This window comes from Calonectris borealis, chromosome 1 (genome assembly GCF_964195595.1).
Source record: "Calonectris borealis chromosome 1, bCalBor7.hap1.2, whole genome shotgun sequence".
Taxonomy (NCBI): domain Eukaryota; kingdom Metazoa; phylum Chordata; class Aves; order Procellariiformes; family Procellariidae; genus Calonectris; species Calonectris borealis.
Window position 1 is genome coordinate 124,528,731 of NC_134312.1, and position 18,515 is coordinate 124,547,245.

At 52.0% G+C, this 18,515-nt stretch overlaps 1 protein-coding gene across 2 annotated transcripts; it reads right to left on the bottom strand.

Moving 5' to 3' along the window:
- Positions 1-840: 840 nt before the first annotated feature.
- Positions 841-9,235, bottom strand: NYX (nyctalopin). 2 transcript variants are annotated; one of them, XM_075173947.1, is made up of 3 exons: positions 7,746-9,235; positions 7,514-7,564; positions 841-4,153 (listed from the first exon to the last, which is right to left on the bottom strand). In XM_075173947.1, exons 2-3 carry the CDS (start codon positions 7,533-7,535, stop codon positions 2,757-2,759), a joined length of 1,419 nt encoding a protein of 472 aa, XP_075030048.1. In that variant the 5' UTR covers positions 7,536-7,564; positions 7,746-9,235; the 3' UTR covers positions 841-2,756. The 2 variants fall into 2 exon arrangements, with proteins under 2 accessions (XP_075030048.1, XP_075030043.1); XM_075173942.1 differs by having other exon boundaries at positions 7,514-9,235.
- Positions 9,236-18,515: the final 9,280 nt, after the last annotated feature.

Here is an 18,515-nt window from a genome sequence, read left to right on the forward strand (position 1 = left end):
AGAAAATGAAAATGTGGGTTATAAAAACAATTCGCTCATGAGACGTCCATTCTTATTGGATGTGAAATACAACCATTTGTGCCCAATGTCCCACCATCTGTGCCAAGCCTATTGATAAACCTCCCTGACAGGATGAAATACTGCTCCTGTAGAGGCATCCTTAACATAATATGCCTCTACAGCATTGGGCTGGACTAGGTTTGAAAAACAGCCTTTTATAATACACAGATGAATTTAGCACTTAAGAAGATTAATGGATTCATAAATAGCCTGGAAATCCAAACTCATTGAATTTAGTTCACGGAACAGGTCAAATAGGCATTTATCAAACCATCTGGCATCTTTCTTCCCTGGGGAAAAAACTGTGGTCGAGTTGAGGAGCCATCGCAACAGGGAGGGTTCGGTTTTCCCTGTACTCAGCTTTCCTCTCGAAATTGCTGGTGCTAACTAGGAAGCAGTAGATCTTTTTGGGCAGAGTGCTGCAGACCAAAGCAGGCTGCCCCAAGGCATGTGTTCTCTTCAAGCCGCTGGAGATGCCGCTTTTTTGCTGGAGAAAGGAGCCTCCCTGTTTCCCGTGGCAGCTGCTCCGGTAGTTCAGGAGCGTGCAGCCACGTTGCACGTGAGCTGATGTTGGCTTTCTCCAGAGCTGTCTACCCTACGGGCTGTGGGACCCTCCGTGGGGTTGTTCGCAGAGGTGCTGGGTGCCAGCGCTGCTTGAGGCCGAGGGCATTAACTCTCGCTCGTGGCTGGCCTGGCCCGGCCGGTGTGGACAGACCCGACCCAAGGCACCTTTGCTGAAGCGTTGAGCCCTTTTTGGAAAAGTTTATTTATAACCCCGGTTCTCCCAGACAATCACAGATGCAAAAGGGCACAGGAGCTGCTAAGAAAAAGTCTTTGTGCGTGAATCTGTACGTTACCCGCATTTCTCAGCTGATCTATGCCCAAAGTCCATCTTCAGCTGGCCTGTCCTTTGCGTACATTTTTGGGTACGCACCGGTGTGTGACTGGGGGACGGGGCAGAGGCGAGGACAGCTACTCTCACTTGTTTTTAGCCGACGTGTTGTCCATACTGAACCACCACCTTAGCAAAGCGTGAGCCAGGGTGGCTGCCCCTCTGCCACTGCTGCTCCAGCACCCGCAGGGACCGAGCCGGGGCAGGGGTGGAGTTCATGTTCGTGTTGAATTGCTCATGAAAAGGCAGGGGTTGAGGGAAAAAAAAGGTTTAGGAAAACATTTGAAAGGTTTTTTTAATTAATTTCCATTTTTATTCCTATTTCATGACATTTTAGCAGTAATAAAGGATTGTATATGTTGTATCATTTCATATGAACATGTACATCATAGTATGATACGCCATGTATAATGATTTAATATAATTAAAATATCACGGAAGTGTATTTCTATATAGTCACTTATTTTTTAAAGCGTTGCTACATAACACAAATGTAAGCACAGTCGTGTTCTAAGTTAAAGTGTCTATTCTTTATGCTGCAATAAACAGCTTGCCATTTGCTCTAGACCATAAATAGGACATTCATGTGCACCCATTTGAGTAGCCTCCAAAAAACCCACCAGGGTAATTCAAGGATCTCAAAAAAAAAATAGGTTTGAGCTGTTGATTTATTTTTGTGAGCAAAATATCAAATTATTTTATTAATGTGCTCTGATACATAAAACATGATAATTCTTTCTGATCATATGAGCAGTTTTCATTGAAGATTTCAAAGATAAAACATGTAAGATGCCATATAAAAGAAAATGACGGCATAGTTGGTTAGCGCGGCATAATATGACACACCATGTGGTACACATCAGCGGTGGAAATACAAAATATTTAGTAGGGCCTTGTTGCATTTGTCATCACCATGTTCTGCCCCTGCTGTCATGCCATGAAATAATCTACAAATAAAACCAATATATTCCTTGAAACAATACATTCACTGAAAAATAAAATCACATTGAAACAATGCTAATAAGTAAGCTGTTAACCTTAAATAGCTTTGCCTCAGAGAAGAATGTTTTGACAAACATGGGTCCGTCTGGTTCTCCTGCACCTGTGCCAGGATAGCAGGGGGAGAAAGGATCAAAATCCTGTCTGTAGTCACGGCCAAAACACTGTGCCCATCCCAGACCCGCCTGGGGCAGGCGCCCTCCCCAGGGGCTGTTCTCCTGTTCACGAGGGCTACTGCCGTGTCCCTGGAAGCTGCCCAGGACGGCCCTGCTCCCCCGCACACGCGGGTGGCAGTCAGGAATAGCTCGCCAGCCTTCAGCAGCACCCGCCGTGGGTGTGGGCGTCTGTTGGGATATGAAGAGAGGGTCCGGCTTTGCTGCCTCGTCTTGCTCTCATGAAGTCGATGGTTGGGTCAACTGGAGTTGGCCCAACGGAATAAACAGCACCGCACCGCCACCCCTACCGACCCCGCTTCCCTTCGCTGCCAGCAGGGGACATCGCACGTCCTCTAAGCGAAACTCAGCCTCACTGCTGTTCTTCCATTGCTCGTCTTCCACACAGCCCTGCGAGGGTCCCGGAGGCTCTGAGACCCCACAGGGCAGGTTTCTGCCCCAGAGTGGGACCCAGCCTTGAACCAGATCCCACCAGCTCCCAGGGGAATCTGGAGCCAGATCCAACGAACCTGCCCAGGAGAGTTTGGAGCCAGATATGTACCCAAGGCCGCGATATGAACTTTTCCCTAATGACTAGGTAGGTACAGGGACTAAGCGCTTAAGCAGGACCCATGTTCCAGGCAGCCCGTGGACTATTTGATCTGCAAAACAACCACTGTAAAAAGTGCTGGGAGGTAAAAAGCGGGGGCAGCTTCAATACTGTCTTCCCCCACCCCCGAAGAAACCCCATCAGTCAGTCCATCCAGCTGTGTGGTGTTACCGACGACTTCAGTGGCGTTTGCCACCTCTTCGGGAAGACCCATCTGGAGCAAGAGTTTAGAGATAAGGCTGTTGAACTTGCTCTCCGTGGTAGACCAAGGCTCTTCACTTGGGGTCAGGCCTTCAGATGTGACATTTAGCTCCACTGGGTCAAGACAGTAACCTTCTGGTGATCTCTCGTAGAGCACGTCCATCAGGTCAATCCCGGCTACTGAGGAGGGGGAGGCACAGGGAATATCCCTGACGAGCCTGTAATTCTCCATCCACTCCTTCAGCCACTCGATGCGGCAGTCGCACTCCCAGGGGTTGCGGAAGAGGTACAGCTGCCCCAGCAAGTACACCGGCTGGAAGACAGAAAAGGGCAGGGTCGTCAGGTTGTTGCTGTTCAAGTGCAACACGACCAGGCTGGTGAGGTTTTCAAAAGCCCCTTCCTCAATGTAGTTGATCCTGTTGCGGTCCAGGTAGAGGACCTCCAGCTCCCCCAGGTCCCTGAACCAGGTGTTGGAAACATTCCTGAGGAAATTCCCCCCCAGGTTGAGCATCTTCAGGCACCTCAGACCATCGAAGGAGTTTTCTGGAAGCTCGCTGATCAAATTGTCGTTCAGGTACAGGTACTCCATCTTCTGGCAGCCCTGAAAAGCTCGCTCGTGAACGACATTTATCCTGTTGTCCTGCAGATTCAGGTATTTCAGCTTGGTCAGGCCCTGCAGGGAGTTATAGGCTACCGCTTCAATCCTGTTTCTCTCCAGGTAAACGTGGGTCAGGTTCTCCATGCCCCTGATAGCACCTGGGATCCTCCGGAAGTTGTTCTGGAAGCAGAAGAGCTCCTGCAGAGCAGGCAGCTCGATGAAGATCCTGTCCGGGATGTTGAAAAGGTTGCAGTCCGCCAGGTCCAGCTTGACCAGCCGTCTGAGGGCGGTGAAAGTCCGCGTGTGGAGATAGCGAATGTACTCGTTGTGGGCCATCTTCAGCTCGGTCAAGCTGGGCAGCCCCTTGAAAGCCCCCGGCGTGATGAAGGAGATATTGTTGTGGTTGAGCGACAGGGATTTGAGGGAAGGCAAGGTCCCGAAGGCCCTCTCGGAGAGGAACTTGATGCTGTTTTTGTCCAGGTTGATAGAGGAGGCTTCGCAAGGGAACTCACTAGGGATCTGCCCCAGACCGGCACGATCGCAGAGGACAGAGCAGCTCCGCTCCTGGGTGCACACGCAGTTGGCAGGGCAGGACCGCACGCAGGCCCACACTGCGTGGACGTGGGGGACCCAAAGGATCACTGTCAGAGAGGAACGCGCCGTCCCCACGGAGGCGTGGGAGGAGAGAATCAGGATGCCTCGTTAGCAAATACATTAGTCACAACAGGAAAAAGAAATTACGCTGTCTTTGCCTCCCTTCTAGCCAGGCTAATTGCCACCCACTACTTGTACACCGGTGCTGACCAAGAAGTTCTCATGAAAGATTCCTAAAAATCTTCTGCTGATTCCTAAAAAACCCTCTGAGAAGGTGTGTGTGTATGTATATATATATAACGTCATCTAGAACATCACCTCTGGTTAATTTCTCTCCCAAAGAGAGGGACTCATCTAGGCTTACGCATTTCTCAATGTCTCTGTGATTGGTCCCTCTGCAAGCTGAGGAGGACACGGTTTGGCCAGGGAGGGCAGGCAGAGATGCTTTGAAGGCCAGCAGCTGTGGATGGGTTGCAGTATTTCTGGGTGGGAGTGTATGCTAGTCTGGCAGTCCAGCAGTGGGCCTGGGGCACTTCAAATTCATGCTTTTTGCTTCCTTCTTGTCTTTGTTCATTCAACCTAACGTTTCTCCACCAGAGCCATGAGCTGGTGCAGCACTGCAAGGGGAACTATCAGCTGCTACGGATGCAGTACAGTGTTTAAAAACACATTCCCGCTGTGTTTTGGGAGAACAGCATGAGGAAAAAAAAATTAAGGGATATTGTTCAACTGCTTTCTTCATGATCTCATCACAGATGAGATACTCTGCACCTCCAGCAGAGTTTTTACTGTTTTGCCAATTCTCAAGACAGTTACCATAGGGCTTTATGCTCAAAGAGAGCAGCCACTTTGTCCTTTTATCAGTCTGACATGGGATGCGTGTGGCTACTGTGGTTTCTTTTCAAGTTAGTCCCACACAGGTGGATGTACAAGGAAGAGAAGGAGAAAGCTCTTGGGGAGAAATCAGAGAAGAACGAAAGGAACGGGAGACATCAGCCTCCATGGACAGGCATTTTTGTGCGGAAAAAACATCCAGGCCACAAGACATCTGCAAAATAAATTCATCGGAGAGGAAGAACTGAAGGCAGAGTTCATTTTGCAATTGCTCTCACGAGCACATCCTACCTGCCGCTCAACAAAATGAGCAGCCACACCAGCGAACTCTCCATGTAGTCACTAGCTGGAAGCGGTGGTGTTGCTACCGACTGGTCTTCCTGCTGCAGTTTATTGGCTCCCACACAAGCATAATTCTTTTATATTTTTTTCGATGAGACATGAGATATCAACAGCCACCTCTATTACAGCACGGCTGGGATCACGGTGCTGCTGCTGCGTGCATGTCTGGCCCCAGGGGCCAAGGGCCAAGGAACAGGCTTTCCCCCACGCTCCTGGTGAGGGCCTGGAGAGGGAAGCTCCCAGCAGCCGGGCTGCCTCTCCCCGCCGGTTTGCAGCACAGCGATTGCCCACTATAGCTGTATCCCCAATGGACGTTTTTATTAAGACAGACTTGTGAGGTGATGTGCCAGGAAACATCAGCTTCAGCAAGCATCAAGCTTTTATTTTTGCAGCCTCTAAGGCTTTAATGTACAGACCAAACTACAGTTCGAACTGCAGTTGCTCTACCCTTTCTCCATCCTTTTTAAAGGCAACATGCACAGCACTATATTTATAAGTTTACGCTGCCTGTGGCTTCTTCAAGCAGACTTGCAAAACTAGTTGCTGGGCAGGTCCCCATTGACGAGACATCAACCCAGGAGCCACCCAGCCTGGTTCTGTTCGAACCAACCTGGTCATTGCACGTAGAAGAGGGATTTATATATGTGGAGGGAGCATCCCAGAAGGACTTTAGCTGTGGCCTCTTTATTGAAATTCAGGTGCCATCAAGCCTGGCCACACTATCGTGACCAGAGAATTAGCAAAACAGCATCACTTCAAGGATAAATGATAGTGAAGGACTCTTGAGAGGTGGAAAGGATTTTAGACAGGTTGTCATTTTGTTTGCTTGTTTGTATGCTCTTCTCCTTTTTCCTGAGCCCTTATCTAACAGCCACGGCTAAAGAAAAGTCCCCTTCACTCAGGGCCGGGGGTAGACAACAGGTGAGGAGCCTAAGGACAAGAGCGGGTAACGCGCCGGCCTCAGACGGCTCTTTCTTCGTGCAGGCTGCCCAGGGGCTGCCTCGTTTGCTACCCTTTGCACCAGTCCAACGCTGTTGCTTGCAAATAGGGGCATATGTTGTTTTTGCTAGGCAGTTACATAAACTGAGGGCCAGACAGATTAAGGATTTGCCTGTTCCCAAATGTCTGACTGCAGGTGGCTGTCTGGAAACGATGGATGCAAGAGTTGCTGCCAAAACGAGAGCCGTGCATGCACTCAGGGTGACATCCAGAGGGGCAGATGCGTATAGGCTGTCCTATATGTGAGACTGTCCCAAGTAAGTTCGGTGTTTAGCTACAGCTGCCCCAAGCTCAGTCACATCTCTGGCCCGCGGAGCAGACCTCCCCCAGCAGCTGTGTACGCTGTGTGCAGCATAGCAATCCCCTCCAAATCCCCTCCTTCCCCTCCCTGCTTGTTCTCTAATCACTTGGTAAAGGAAGTGTCTGTACCCAAGCCTATCTAGCCTGTTTTCCTTATACGCAAGGGTTTTTAGTGCCAAATCTCGGTCGTCTTCTAGTGGCATTTCACAGCACGCATCTAAGATCTCTATTTACAAGTGTTTCTCTCTGTATTGTGCAGTACATGGAAAACAAACACTTGAGGACCATCCAACTAGAAAACAATCCCCTGGCAATAGGAGCTCAGAGGAGCCCCTCAGCACCGCAGTCTTTGTGGCAATTCTCTCTCTTTCTCTTGCAACAAAAGTCGGAAAAAATCCTCCATCTGAACCCCACCAAACCCTCAGGAGAGCTGCTGCTCGGAGCACAGGAGATCAGATCTCCTCTGTTGGTCAGATCTCCTCTGACCAACATAGCATGAAACACTCCTGCCTCTCCTTTCTTACTCCTTCCCCTTCCCCAGGAAGGATGTTCTTTGCTTTTTACACTGTGGGAGCAGACAGGGCAGCAGCTGGAAGATACCTCCAACTCATTGACACAGAGGGGGCTCAAATGAGATGTGTGTTTAAGAAAAAGGATGAAATATAGCAGTAAGGTCAAAAATATTTGTGAGATTAAGGAACAAACAAAATGCCACCCAGGGATGATTTCTTCTAAATACTATGTTAATTCAGTATTTGAAAGGAAGAGCGAGAGACTGAAAAAATGTTTGCAGAGGTTTTAGAAGGGTAAAGAGGCAATGATTGCAGTAATTGCATATTTAACCTACACCTTTCCAAACGATCTGTCTAATGTACTACTGGGTAATGCAGAATAAGAGTATACTCACCATTTAAAATGATGGCAAACATTACCTTGATTATTCACTAGTGGCATTTCAGGTCTGGCAAGTGAGCTTGAGGGATCTAAAAGCACACAGGAGAAGCAGAGACAGGTTTCACCCTCTGCCATTTCCCAGCATCATTTTCCCACAATAAGCTCTATGTTTAGAAAGGAAGATGAAGGGAAAAGCTCCTCTCCCACACACTTTCAAACTGATGAAGTCCCCAGCACCTTCCTGGCGAGTATCTTTCTTCCACCACTGACCTTCTCAGGGAGTCCTGCAGCTTTGTGCTACACCTTTTCACGAGCTCATCCGCATCCTTCCCACCAGCTGTGCCAAGGGCAGGTTCCTATCATCTGAGGTGGGAAAAGATCACCAACAGTAAGAGACTGGCCATCTCCCCAGGCAGTAGGTGCTGGTACAGAGGAGCGTAACCAGCTTAGCATCAAACAGCCGAAACTAAAATTCGCAACAGAAATCATCTAGATACATTGCTTACCTAGCTGGGCAGCGGCTGTGTCCTCCCTCCTGTTCATGAGGCTGCCATTAGCCATACGAGTCAGTCTCTGAAAAGTTGGCATTTTTTTCTCGCAAGCTATCATTTAATGGCAGGAAAATCCTCTGTATCAGAGGAGGATTAGCGGAGATGGAAGAATGTGTCCATCCTCTAAAGCTCCCGAAGCAAAACAGGGATTGCAGACAAACCAAACTGATGCTTCCTCCCCTCTGCCAACCTACTCTCCCCCCACCAATCAAAAAAAAAAGAATACAGCCCAGAATTGGACCATTGCCTTTCAAACAGCATTGCTCAAAGTCATTAATCCACTCCCCATTATACAGTGGCAGAGAAGGTGGGAGTGGAAGGTGCAGCCTAAATGGGATTATATTTGGGGGCAAGCGCAGGCTTACGGTTTCCCTTCGTTGAGCTCTCCAGACAGATACAGCTTGGGACTCTCTCGCCCCATGCACACGTTCCCAGCCCCAGCGTGGCTCACACGCTGCTATCAGGATGCCGGTGTGCTTTGCTTTGCTGGGAATTGCTCCTGAAAGACAAGGAGACGCCAACAGCACTGGGAGAAGGGTCAGCAAACACAAGAGCTTTGCATGATGTATATGGCCTTGATAATAATGAACTCTCCCCTGCCTATGTTTTGCTTGTGATGCTGCAGCTGGTGTGTGGAAATCATAAGGACAAGTTCTGTATGTGGTGATGTTTTAGCATTCAGGATGTGAATTGGTTTTTAAAGCCTTTTCTGACAGAATGATGATGGTTTCTTTGGAGAATGGGGGCTGAAGTGAGTTATCTCAGCCTCCCATCCTTAAGTAATTGTGTTCACCATGTCAGAGGGAAAAATAGCTCTAGACTTCATTTCTAAAAGTGAATTATTCTGCTTTTTTTTTCAAGAAATGGAATACCTGATGAATTTGTGCTTGATACAGCAGGCAAGATTCAGCTGGGAACCAGGCTGCTGCTGCTCAGCTCTTCCTGCAAATTAAAGCACCCAGCTACCTCGGGTTTATTTTGTTTTGGCTTTCCCTCAGTCTTAAGACATTTGGCTGGCACCTCAGGAACTTTGTGTCTGTCTAAACAGCGTGTAAGCAGGCTGGTGCTGGGGGGCAGGCTGGAGGGAAGGGGGTGACCCATATAGCACTGGTTTTATCTGAAGGATACCTTTCCCCACCACGTTGTTGTACCAACCCCCCAGCTTTGCACTTCTGCACTTTGCACCACGCTGCTTTGCGCGGAGGAGGAAAGAGATTTGCAAAGCCACGCACAGGCACGTTGCAGCCTCCGCCACGGAGCTGAAGCTGCTGGAGACATTGTGGGGACAGAAGTGGCACCGGCCTGGCCCTCGCCAGCGCTGGGGCAGCTGGTGTTTCCTGTGAAGGTCCTGGTTCCCTGGGAATACCAGGAAACCACAACCTGTCTGATCGCAGAAAGCAGATCACTGGCCTTTCGGCCATGGAGAAAACTGCGGGGGGAGGATGGGGAAGCGCTATTCCCAGCTCCTTTTTCCCCAACATTTACCAGAGCCCTAAAGGTGGTACCAGAAATCTTGTCTCTCCCCAGCTGCACACATGCTGTAGTCAAGGGGTGGAGGCAGTGGGCAAGCAGGGTACGTGGGACTCGGGGACAATTTGGCGAGTGATCAGTCGGCAGCTCCCCAGGGACTAGGCCTGCTGCTTGGTTTGCACAGCAATACTAAACCTGCTCGTCAGAAATGAGGAGGGGCTGATCTGCACCAAGGGACCAGATTTCTGCTGAGACTCTGGGGCTCTCCTGTGCCTCGCTGCTCTTCTTCTACATGCACAGTAAGGGACCGGTGGGGATGGGACATGAAGGACCACTGAGCCCCGGAAAGTGCTTTTGTGATCTGCAGAGCCACCTCCTTCTTGTGGGACCCGGCAAAACACATCCCCTAGGGAGGGCGCTGGGAGCCTCTGCGATGTACAGCGGGTGGGTGGGGGCTGGTAGGTTGGAGGGCTTGTTAAACTGGGAGCTGTATGCACCTCATCAATCACTTTCGGGAGTGGGGGGACGGTGGCAGTAGGTGGCTATTGCAAAATCAGCAGCTGCGATGTCGTTAGCAATGCTGCCGAAGCAGGCTCCAGTAGGAGCTGGAGGAAAGCGGGCAGGCAACACCTCTCAGAGAGCTGCTGCGACAGGCAGCCTCGCCATAGACTGGCGCAGATATTATTAGCTCCTGCAGGAGCTTCTGACAGCAGCTCTGCTGTCAGCGTCCCACATACATAGCTCGGTGGCTGCAGGTGGCCTGGCGATCGAGCCCAGCACCACTCCAGCTTTTTCTATTGCGGCTGGAGGTAGGAACGGCTGAAACAGCCCATGTCCTGCCCCATGTTCCACCCACAGCCTCACCAGCCACCCTGTGCTGGCACACCTGGAGCTCCTGCCTGGCCAGCAGCAGCAGCTCCAAGGCTTACAGCAGTATATCTCTGTGCATCATCTATGGGCAGCAGCCTCGCGCACCTCCAGACCACAGCACAGAGAAGATATCAACATCTCAGCATATGCGCGGGGAAGGCTGGGGGGGGGCTGGGGATGGGAGACACACTGAGGTCACAGTTTCTAGGAAAGTCCCCCGCTGCAGGCAGCCAGCCGGTCGGGGAGCATCGCCCTGCGAGCGGCTTCAGCAGAGCACTGCACCCAGCGCCTCCCCTGAACTTCTGCTAGCTCTTGCAAATCCTGGTTCGTTTCCTGATAACCCTTGGTCCTGAAAGGGCATGGCAATGTGAGAAAGAGGCCTGATAAGAAGAAGTTTCTAGTTGTCTTAGTTAGAAAAACTTAAATACCAGAGGGTGCATAAAGGAGCCTTGCATTTATTCTTACAAGAAACAACTTTGGGCTTTAAACCACACCTCAACATTTTTAGAGCATGACTCATGGCTGGTTAACGCTGAGGGTTGAGCACACTGCAGATGCTCAGTGCTGGGAAGCTCCTGTGGCTGCCAGGCTGGAAGTGGACTCGGAAGCTACAGACCTTGCTATTGCAGCTCTGCGCTGTTAATTTTTTTGCCACCAAGGGCCCTTCCTCATGACCTGTCCTGCCCTTTTTAATCTCTGGGAACTCAGAGAAGCCAGAAGTCAACACAGCGGTGGAGGCGAGCCCAGAAGCAGCAGAGCTATGCTGCCACTGAAAAAAAAAAATAGATGTTTATATCTGATCTTCCACCAAAAGAATTGGAGAATTCAGCCCTGACTGGAGGAGCCCACTCTGCTCCGGTGGTGCGTGCTGGGGACGTAAGCCTTGGCACAGCTTCACAAGCTGGCAGTGAGGACAAGCCCACCTTGCAGGGCAAGCCTGAGCAGACTTAATGCAAGATTGCTTCTAACAACGCACTTCTTCATGGCCAGGGGCATTTCATGTGACAGTGGGTTAAGGATCTGAATGTAGCTCCTATCTCTGATACACATTGATATGATTTAAAATGATCACTGGGGACCACTTTTGCAGTGATTCAGCTGCAGGTTAAAATATTCCCTTTATTTTCAAAGCCTGACTAACAACAACTGGTGGGACTCATCTCACGTAACTGAAGGTGAGAGAGGTCTCATCTCTCCCACTTTAGCCGCCTACCTGTGGGCAGCATCATGGCCCTCAGCAGGGCCCTTTTTCACCGACGGAGGACGACAAGACAGCCGAGGGCGTGCAGCTCTGGGGACATCTCCACGCCGTTCGACACCAGCACTAGGTCAGCTGGATCTGGATGCTTCCAGCCAAACGCTGCCCTCCTTAGAGCAGTGAAGAGGCAGAGCTGCTTGCCTGACTCCAGTGGCTGAACATCTTTGCTCCCCTGTTTTTTATCTCTAAGAGCAGCTTGCATTCACGGGACTAGTGCAGGGGTGGTGAGGTCCCAGCGCCGCAGAGCACCCGAGCCCCTCTGCCCGCCCCTGGCTTTGGTTTCCTGAGCTTCTGCAATAGCGGCCGCAGCTCGGTGCATACTTCCCCTCTTCTCACAGCAGCAGCTGTGTTATACATCTGAGCCTTTCCTGCACACACAGTCACTGGGGTGACCTTTGAAGTAGCTGCCTCAGCATTTCTCGCCAGGGCTCCTGTTGTCGCCTCTGACCCGCAGGACCCGGGCTGTGTGTAGGGTGGTCACCCAGCCGGCCGCGACGCTGCGTGCACAGCTCCGGATGGCGTAGGTTTGGGGCAGGGAGGAGGAGTCCTCTGCGGTGGGGACTGCTGTGCTGCGAGCAGAGGGTTTGCAACTTCTGCACGGCCAGCGCCGCTGCCAGAAATAGTGCTCGGTGCGGCTGCAATGTTGCTGCTTACGGGAGATGCAGAAGCAGCTGAGGAGCCAACCAACTTCAAGAGCAAGGAGTTAAGAGCCTTTCCCTCCCTCAGAAGAGAGGACAGCTTTTCTTCTGCGGGTGGGGGCTTCGTTTTTGTCTGGACTGGGGCTCAGGTCCCGGGACTTTGCTGAGGCATTAAGCTCCAGGGCCCTGAGGGCACAACAGGCGTCTTAGGGAGGGGTCTCCCTGGGGCCACCCGCCACCCCCGCCCAAGGGCCCAGGAATCCCATTTCATCCCAGCCCAGGGCCATCGGTCCCTGCCCAGCCTGGGTGCTGCAGGTTGCAGGTTGTTGCCGGCCCTCCGCCCCGCGTTGCAGCCCCCTGGCAGCCTGCCCACCCCCCTCAGGCTGCTGTGCCGTGCCCTCGTCGGGCTGCCTTCGGCTGGTCCCACCCCAGCCAGAGAAGACCCACACCGCCTCAAGAAAGGGAAGGGAGAGTTGCTGTGGTGCCCCCTGCGGTGTCCTCCCTGCGTGTCCTCAGCAAGGAGGGCGGCCACCGGTGACAGCACCTCTGGGCTGTCAAAATGGCTCCTGTCCTTCAGAAATAAACCCATCTCACCCCAAAGACCGATTTTGGTCCCTAATTCCCCTCAGCAGCCTCTGCTGAGTGTCTGGGTTTGTTCTGTTGGGTGTACATAAAACTGTCCAAGCTTTGACCAGCTTCCCTGGCAAGACACGACAGACTGACGGACAGCGCATCTCCTGGTTTTACGTTCACCGTGCTGGCCTGGGTTTGTGTGTGTGGAATGCTCCAGCCCCGCAGCTGCTTCACACCAGCAGCAGCTGCCCCGCTTTCCCTCCCAGCCCGAGCCGTGCCCCACGGCGGTGCAGGCAGGCAGGCAGGCATGCCGCCCCGCAGCGGGCTGCCGTCGCAGAGCTGGTCGGAGTGGGGACAGTTTGCTGAAGGACACCTGCCCACGGACTGAGAGCATGGACGGTGCTGGGCACGTCGCGATGCCCAAACCCAGCCCGAGGGTAAAGCAGCCCAGTAGCCGCCTCACAGCGGAGCTCGGCTGGCTGCGGGCCACCTGTAACTCCGGGGGACTCTTCACCGCCTGGTCCGAGCAGGAGGAAGCAGGGATGAGACAAGGCGGCCAGCAGCAGTGCTTGGCAAGAAATAGCCACCAAAAAGCCACTTACCCACAGGGAGGGTAAAGAAACGAAGTCAATGAAACAGCAGAAAGAGGAGAGGGTCAAGGTGGGCACCAGATTTGAAGCTCTGGCCCAGCCATTGCATGATGGCCAAGCCCTGCAGCAGGAGTGGAGGCCCAGGAGCCCGCAGCTGCAGCAGGAGCATCTTCTGAAAGGGAACAGCACACTCTAGGGTAGGGAGACTGAAGTAGACGCAGTGCACAGCAAACCACAAGCTAGTGTATTTGTCTGTCAGCCCAAACCTCTGCCGACAGCCCACTTAGGCATCACGCAGACCCTATGCAAAGGGGACAAGGAGCCCAGGGGATGGAGCGTAGCTCCATCAAGGTCAAATCCTCCCACTGCCTGGCAAGGGCAGGACAGAGACCGCTCCAAGACTGTCCAGGTCATGGCTTTTACACCAGCTCACGAGGTCTCTCCCGGCCCACCCTGCGGATGTGGTTGCATGTCTCACTCATGCTAATCAAACAGCAACTTTTCCAGCAAGAAAGGAGCAGCATGGGCTGCTCTGCAGCGAGGTGCCGGGCACTCACCTGGGAAACAAGTTCCTGCTTCCCATTGCAATATGTCCGTATGGATGCAATGCTGAAAAACAGCATCACTGGAGTTACCGGCTGACTCCTCACAATACCCAGAGCAGCTTTGCAGAGAGAGAGGGAAGCTGGGCTCAGATCTATATTAACTAAAGCTGAAGAGGAACTTGAATCTACATCCCTCACATCTGCGCTGTGACTCTTGGCCTCAACTAAAGCTGGCCGGCCACACTCGGACGTCTCATTTCAGGGACAAACTGCTGCTGGTGAAGCCTGAACAGGGGCTGCATCGCCCATCTTTCTCTGTGGGGTGTGAGGAGCCCTGCCCTCACTTCTGCCTTCGAGCAGCCCTCGGCTCAGCGTGCTGCACTGCATCACCGCTCATGCCCGGCGTGCGGCTGAGCAGGCAGCTGCTGCTCGCATGTCCCGCTAGCAGACAGGGAAAGTCAAGGCTGGCAGCATCTGTACCAGCCAACCTGCCCTCCCTGCTGAAGCCGGTCCAAGGGTGCCAATGGTGTGGGCAGGCACAGCCGGGGAGCCCCAGGAGGGTTCGGGCCCATCCCGCTTTTAGGAGCAGCTGGGGAGCTGCTCTGCCCCAGCCCTTTGGCATCTGCAGGGTCATTTCTATTCTGTGTAATAAACAGAGAGCTGCTTGTCTCCACAGGCTGCGGCCCAAGGCAGTGACTACTTGCAGTTCCTTGTTATCTAATGGGAAGGCTGCACAGTACACACACGAAGGCAAGGACGCTCCGCAGTGAGCTCCACTTAATTCCCCCTTAGGGGCTAGTGAGGCCATTAATCTTAATAAAGCTGCCTCCACAGCGACGTACGGGCAATGCACAATGAACTTAAACACAGCACTGCAAACTTCTTTTGAAACAGCCTTTCTGCACTAAACACACAACAGGCAATACGTTATCCAAGCCAACAGCCCTCCCAGGCCTCACCAGACAGTTTATTTACCTCCTGGTGATTCATCTCTCCCACTTCCGTGACAGGATCAGTGCCACCTTCTCCCCGCTGTATAGCATCAACATTTGGGGCAGGTTCATTACTTACCTGTCTCTGCACTTCTGTCAGGAGCTTGCTCTGTAGCCAGGTCAGATACTCGGGGAGAATGAGCCAGAAGCCCTGGGACTCTTGGATCAAGGGATGTGGCCAGCTATAACTGTGCTGCAATGTGATTTTTGCTCCACCTGTCGTGGCACTTTCCCCTGCCTGATTAACACTTCTGAACGCCAAGTAACAAGGAGCACTCCATCACGCCAAGCAGCCGTAATTACCTGGTAATAGATCTAAAAGGATAATTCTGTTGTCTGTCAAAGATGTTGGCAGATAGGAAAGGAGCCAATCATCAGATCAGAAATAGACTTCAACAACATAATAACCAGCACACGTAACAGAAGGTTATAGTAGTATACACTTACAGATGATCTGGAAGATTTGTTAAATGAACTTATCATGCCTTCCTGAGCAGGTAATGGCAATGCATTCACTGCATAATCAAGTCCAGAGCTGGGCTGAAGGACTGGGCTGAAAACACAGCAAGAGAACTTACTAAAACCTGTTCATTATGGCCGAGTCCTCCTTCCAGCTAGTGTTACAGTACAAATAGCCACACACCTTTCACCCATGCCCCCTCCTAGCAAAGGAAAGCGGCATAAGAAAGTTTCCAGTGCTCCTCCCTGCAGCTGCATGAGTAAAAGCTTCCCCACATGGTACAGTGCACCTGAATGACATGTGTTGGACTACTAAGAAAGGATGTGTCATGGGTAAAGGACAAAGAAACTCAGGGAGCCCAAACGTGGAGCGCATGAAACTCTGCTAAGAAACAAGCATCGCTCCAGGGCGCACTGGAGGGGAGAGGGAGCTGGGGCCGGGAGCTGCCCTGGGAGCAGCCGGCGCAGCCGATGGCAGCCGTCTGTCCCATTGCTTTCTCCAAGCCCCAACCGAGTTCATCTGCAACGGGGTTAGATTCTCCAGCTACTGTAACGGAGCTACTCAAACATCCACCACCTGACGTATGCAGAGTTTTTGCATCATGGGTCTACGATGATTAACACTAGCAGAGCTTGGGGGAGGAAGGGGAATGGCTACCGCAGTAGATAAGCACATATTTACGCCCACATACTCTGCTTCCCACGCATTCCCTGGCTGTGATTTTATGGCCTGCTGACACCTCCGCTGTGCCAGCCCTGGGCGTTGCCAAAAAAGCCTCCATGGCCATGTTACAGGCAAACACCACAAATCCCCCACACTGGGGTGTATTTATGGATCGCGGAAGTACAACACTTCTGCTCATGCAAAAGGCTTCGTTTCCTGCCAGCTGCAGAAGACCACGGTACCTGAGGGAGAAGGGGCACAACAGCTTCTTCTGAGACATCGAATCAACAGTGATGGAGGAAATAGCTCCTCTGCAGCAGCGCGAACGCTACGCTCTTGGATAGGATCGGCACTGAGTCCCAAGCCTAGCAACTGGCAGTGTGAAGAGAAAGCTCTACTCCTGCTAGCTCGATAGCAGCAAAGCTGCAGCCTGCAAATCTCTTAACCATTTCTAAGTTGCATCTAGGGATGCCATGCAGGTTGTGTTGGGTTCACGGAAGCAGAAGGAGGGGGAAAACCCTCTTTGCACTTGTCAGAAAAGCTGTGCTACAACAGCTGCGCTTTAGCAACAAGTGTGTTGCAACAAGTTGTTTGAGCTACTGAGCCCGATTTGAGTTATAACAGAGAGTCGGGAACATCTGCTCTGTGTGTATGGTAGGAAACAGAAAATAAACGAGGAGGTAAACACCACGCGTACACGGCAGGGGGAGAGAGATGCTTGCAGAAGTGCATTGATCAAGCCAAGCTGTGGGAAATGCGAAGGAGGGCTAGACGTTCAGCATTAAAAATAAATCACAGCAGGGCTCTGCAAGACACCGCAGCCCTCCAAAAAACATGTGTTGTACCCAGAATTTCTCACTATGGTTATTATTTCCTTTTGATTTAGGCAGAGCTTTCATGCTTCTCCTCTGAGACTTACCATGTTGTGCTGGGGACACATATTTGGAACGTGAGGGTGTGGGAGAGGGAAGGGGGCAGTGTGCCTAGCCATGCAGGGCTGCACCTCCCTTCACCCTGGTGCCCAGCAGCACCTCTGGGGCATCCAAAACACATCCTCTCCCTCCTTGGTGCTCGGTGAGTGTTCGCAGCAGCTGCTCAGGCACACTCAGTGACAGCCTGTCCACGATCTTTCTCTCCTAGCAGAGCAATGGGCTCAGTGGTGTAACAGAAATGCTTGCCTGGCCCTTAAATGGGATAGGGAAACTTCGTTGCTTGGGGCTGCTGCTATGATTTTTAGTAGTGCAATTTAAAAATTGCAAAAAGAAAGAGCAGACGGTGGAATTGATGAATTAAAGCACGAGGCCAGGACACCCTCAGTCCGTTATTTCGGGTAGATGTTTGGTAGGTGCCTTTGACAGAGCATCCCATCGGGTCTGAGGGATCCCACCAGTTCTACAGGTTGGCTACATGTTGCCCAAGGGTCTCCAGCCGAAGGGCTACAGCATCGGGCCTCGCCACAAGGTATAGAAAAGAGCACACATAGGTCCTTCTCCACTCGAGGGGCGGTAGCATCCACAGGGGAACAGGACGGGCAGCCAGGGCAGGAACACGGTACAGCAAGGTTGGCTTATGCCAGCAAAGCCCAGTTCCGAACACACCTTGTCTAAGACCCGCCCCCCCCGGCTTTGGGGCTGTGCCGGGCAGTACCACCTGCATTTAGGTGGCTCGGTTCACACTTCAGAGACCTAAAAAGGATGAGGCACTAGCCAGGGGATGTCAGCAGCACAGATGCTGAAACATCCTGGAGGCTCCGGGCCTGAATGTTTGATCCACTTAGGAAAAGAAGCGCTTTGGGAGTCTTGAGGTTTAGGCAGCAACTGAGGGTGCTCTAAACAATTGTATTTATTTAAGCATCGAATGCGCCTACCTTTCCATAAAAAAGTCAGCTGGGCATTTGCCTTTCCTCCACCATACCTGTGCATGACCAACCAGCCCTGTCCAAATACACTCCATCAGGTGTTGCTGGGGCACAGACCTTGCGCTCCTCCACCTTATTTCTCCTAGGGAGCCCAGCCCCAGCGCCGCTCATGAGGAGGGCAAGTCTCTCCCGCAAGCGCTCTGACCTCCGTCCTAGGCGAGGCTGAAGAGAGCATTTGCCACTATTCCCCTGGGAGCGCGCAGGGACAAACTGTGCTCCACGGCATACAGCAGTGGTTCACATGAGCAACATCGCCCAAGGTTTGTACAACCAGAAGGTTTCTGAGCGCTCACCTGACAAACGGCAGATCCGACCTCTCTGCTTTCCACCAGAGGCGAGAGCCAAACCCGCAGCACCCTCTCCCCTCAAGTGTCCTACCAACAGAAGCAATGGGCCAGCACGGATCAAAAGGGGACTATCCCCCCCTCCTGTCGAAACCCTGACACTGTGCAGCAAAATTAATAAATAATGCCAGCAGGCTTCTGTCTGGCAGAAACATACTGAAAGAGGAG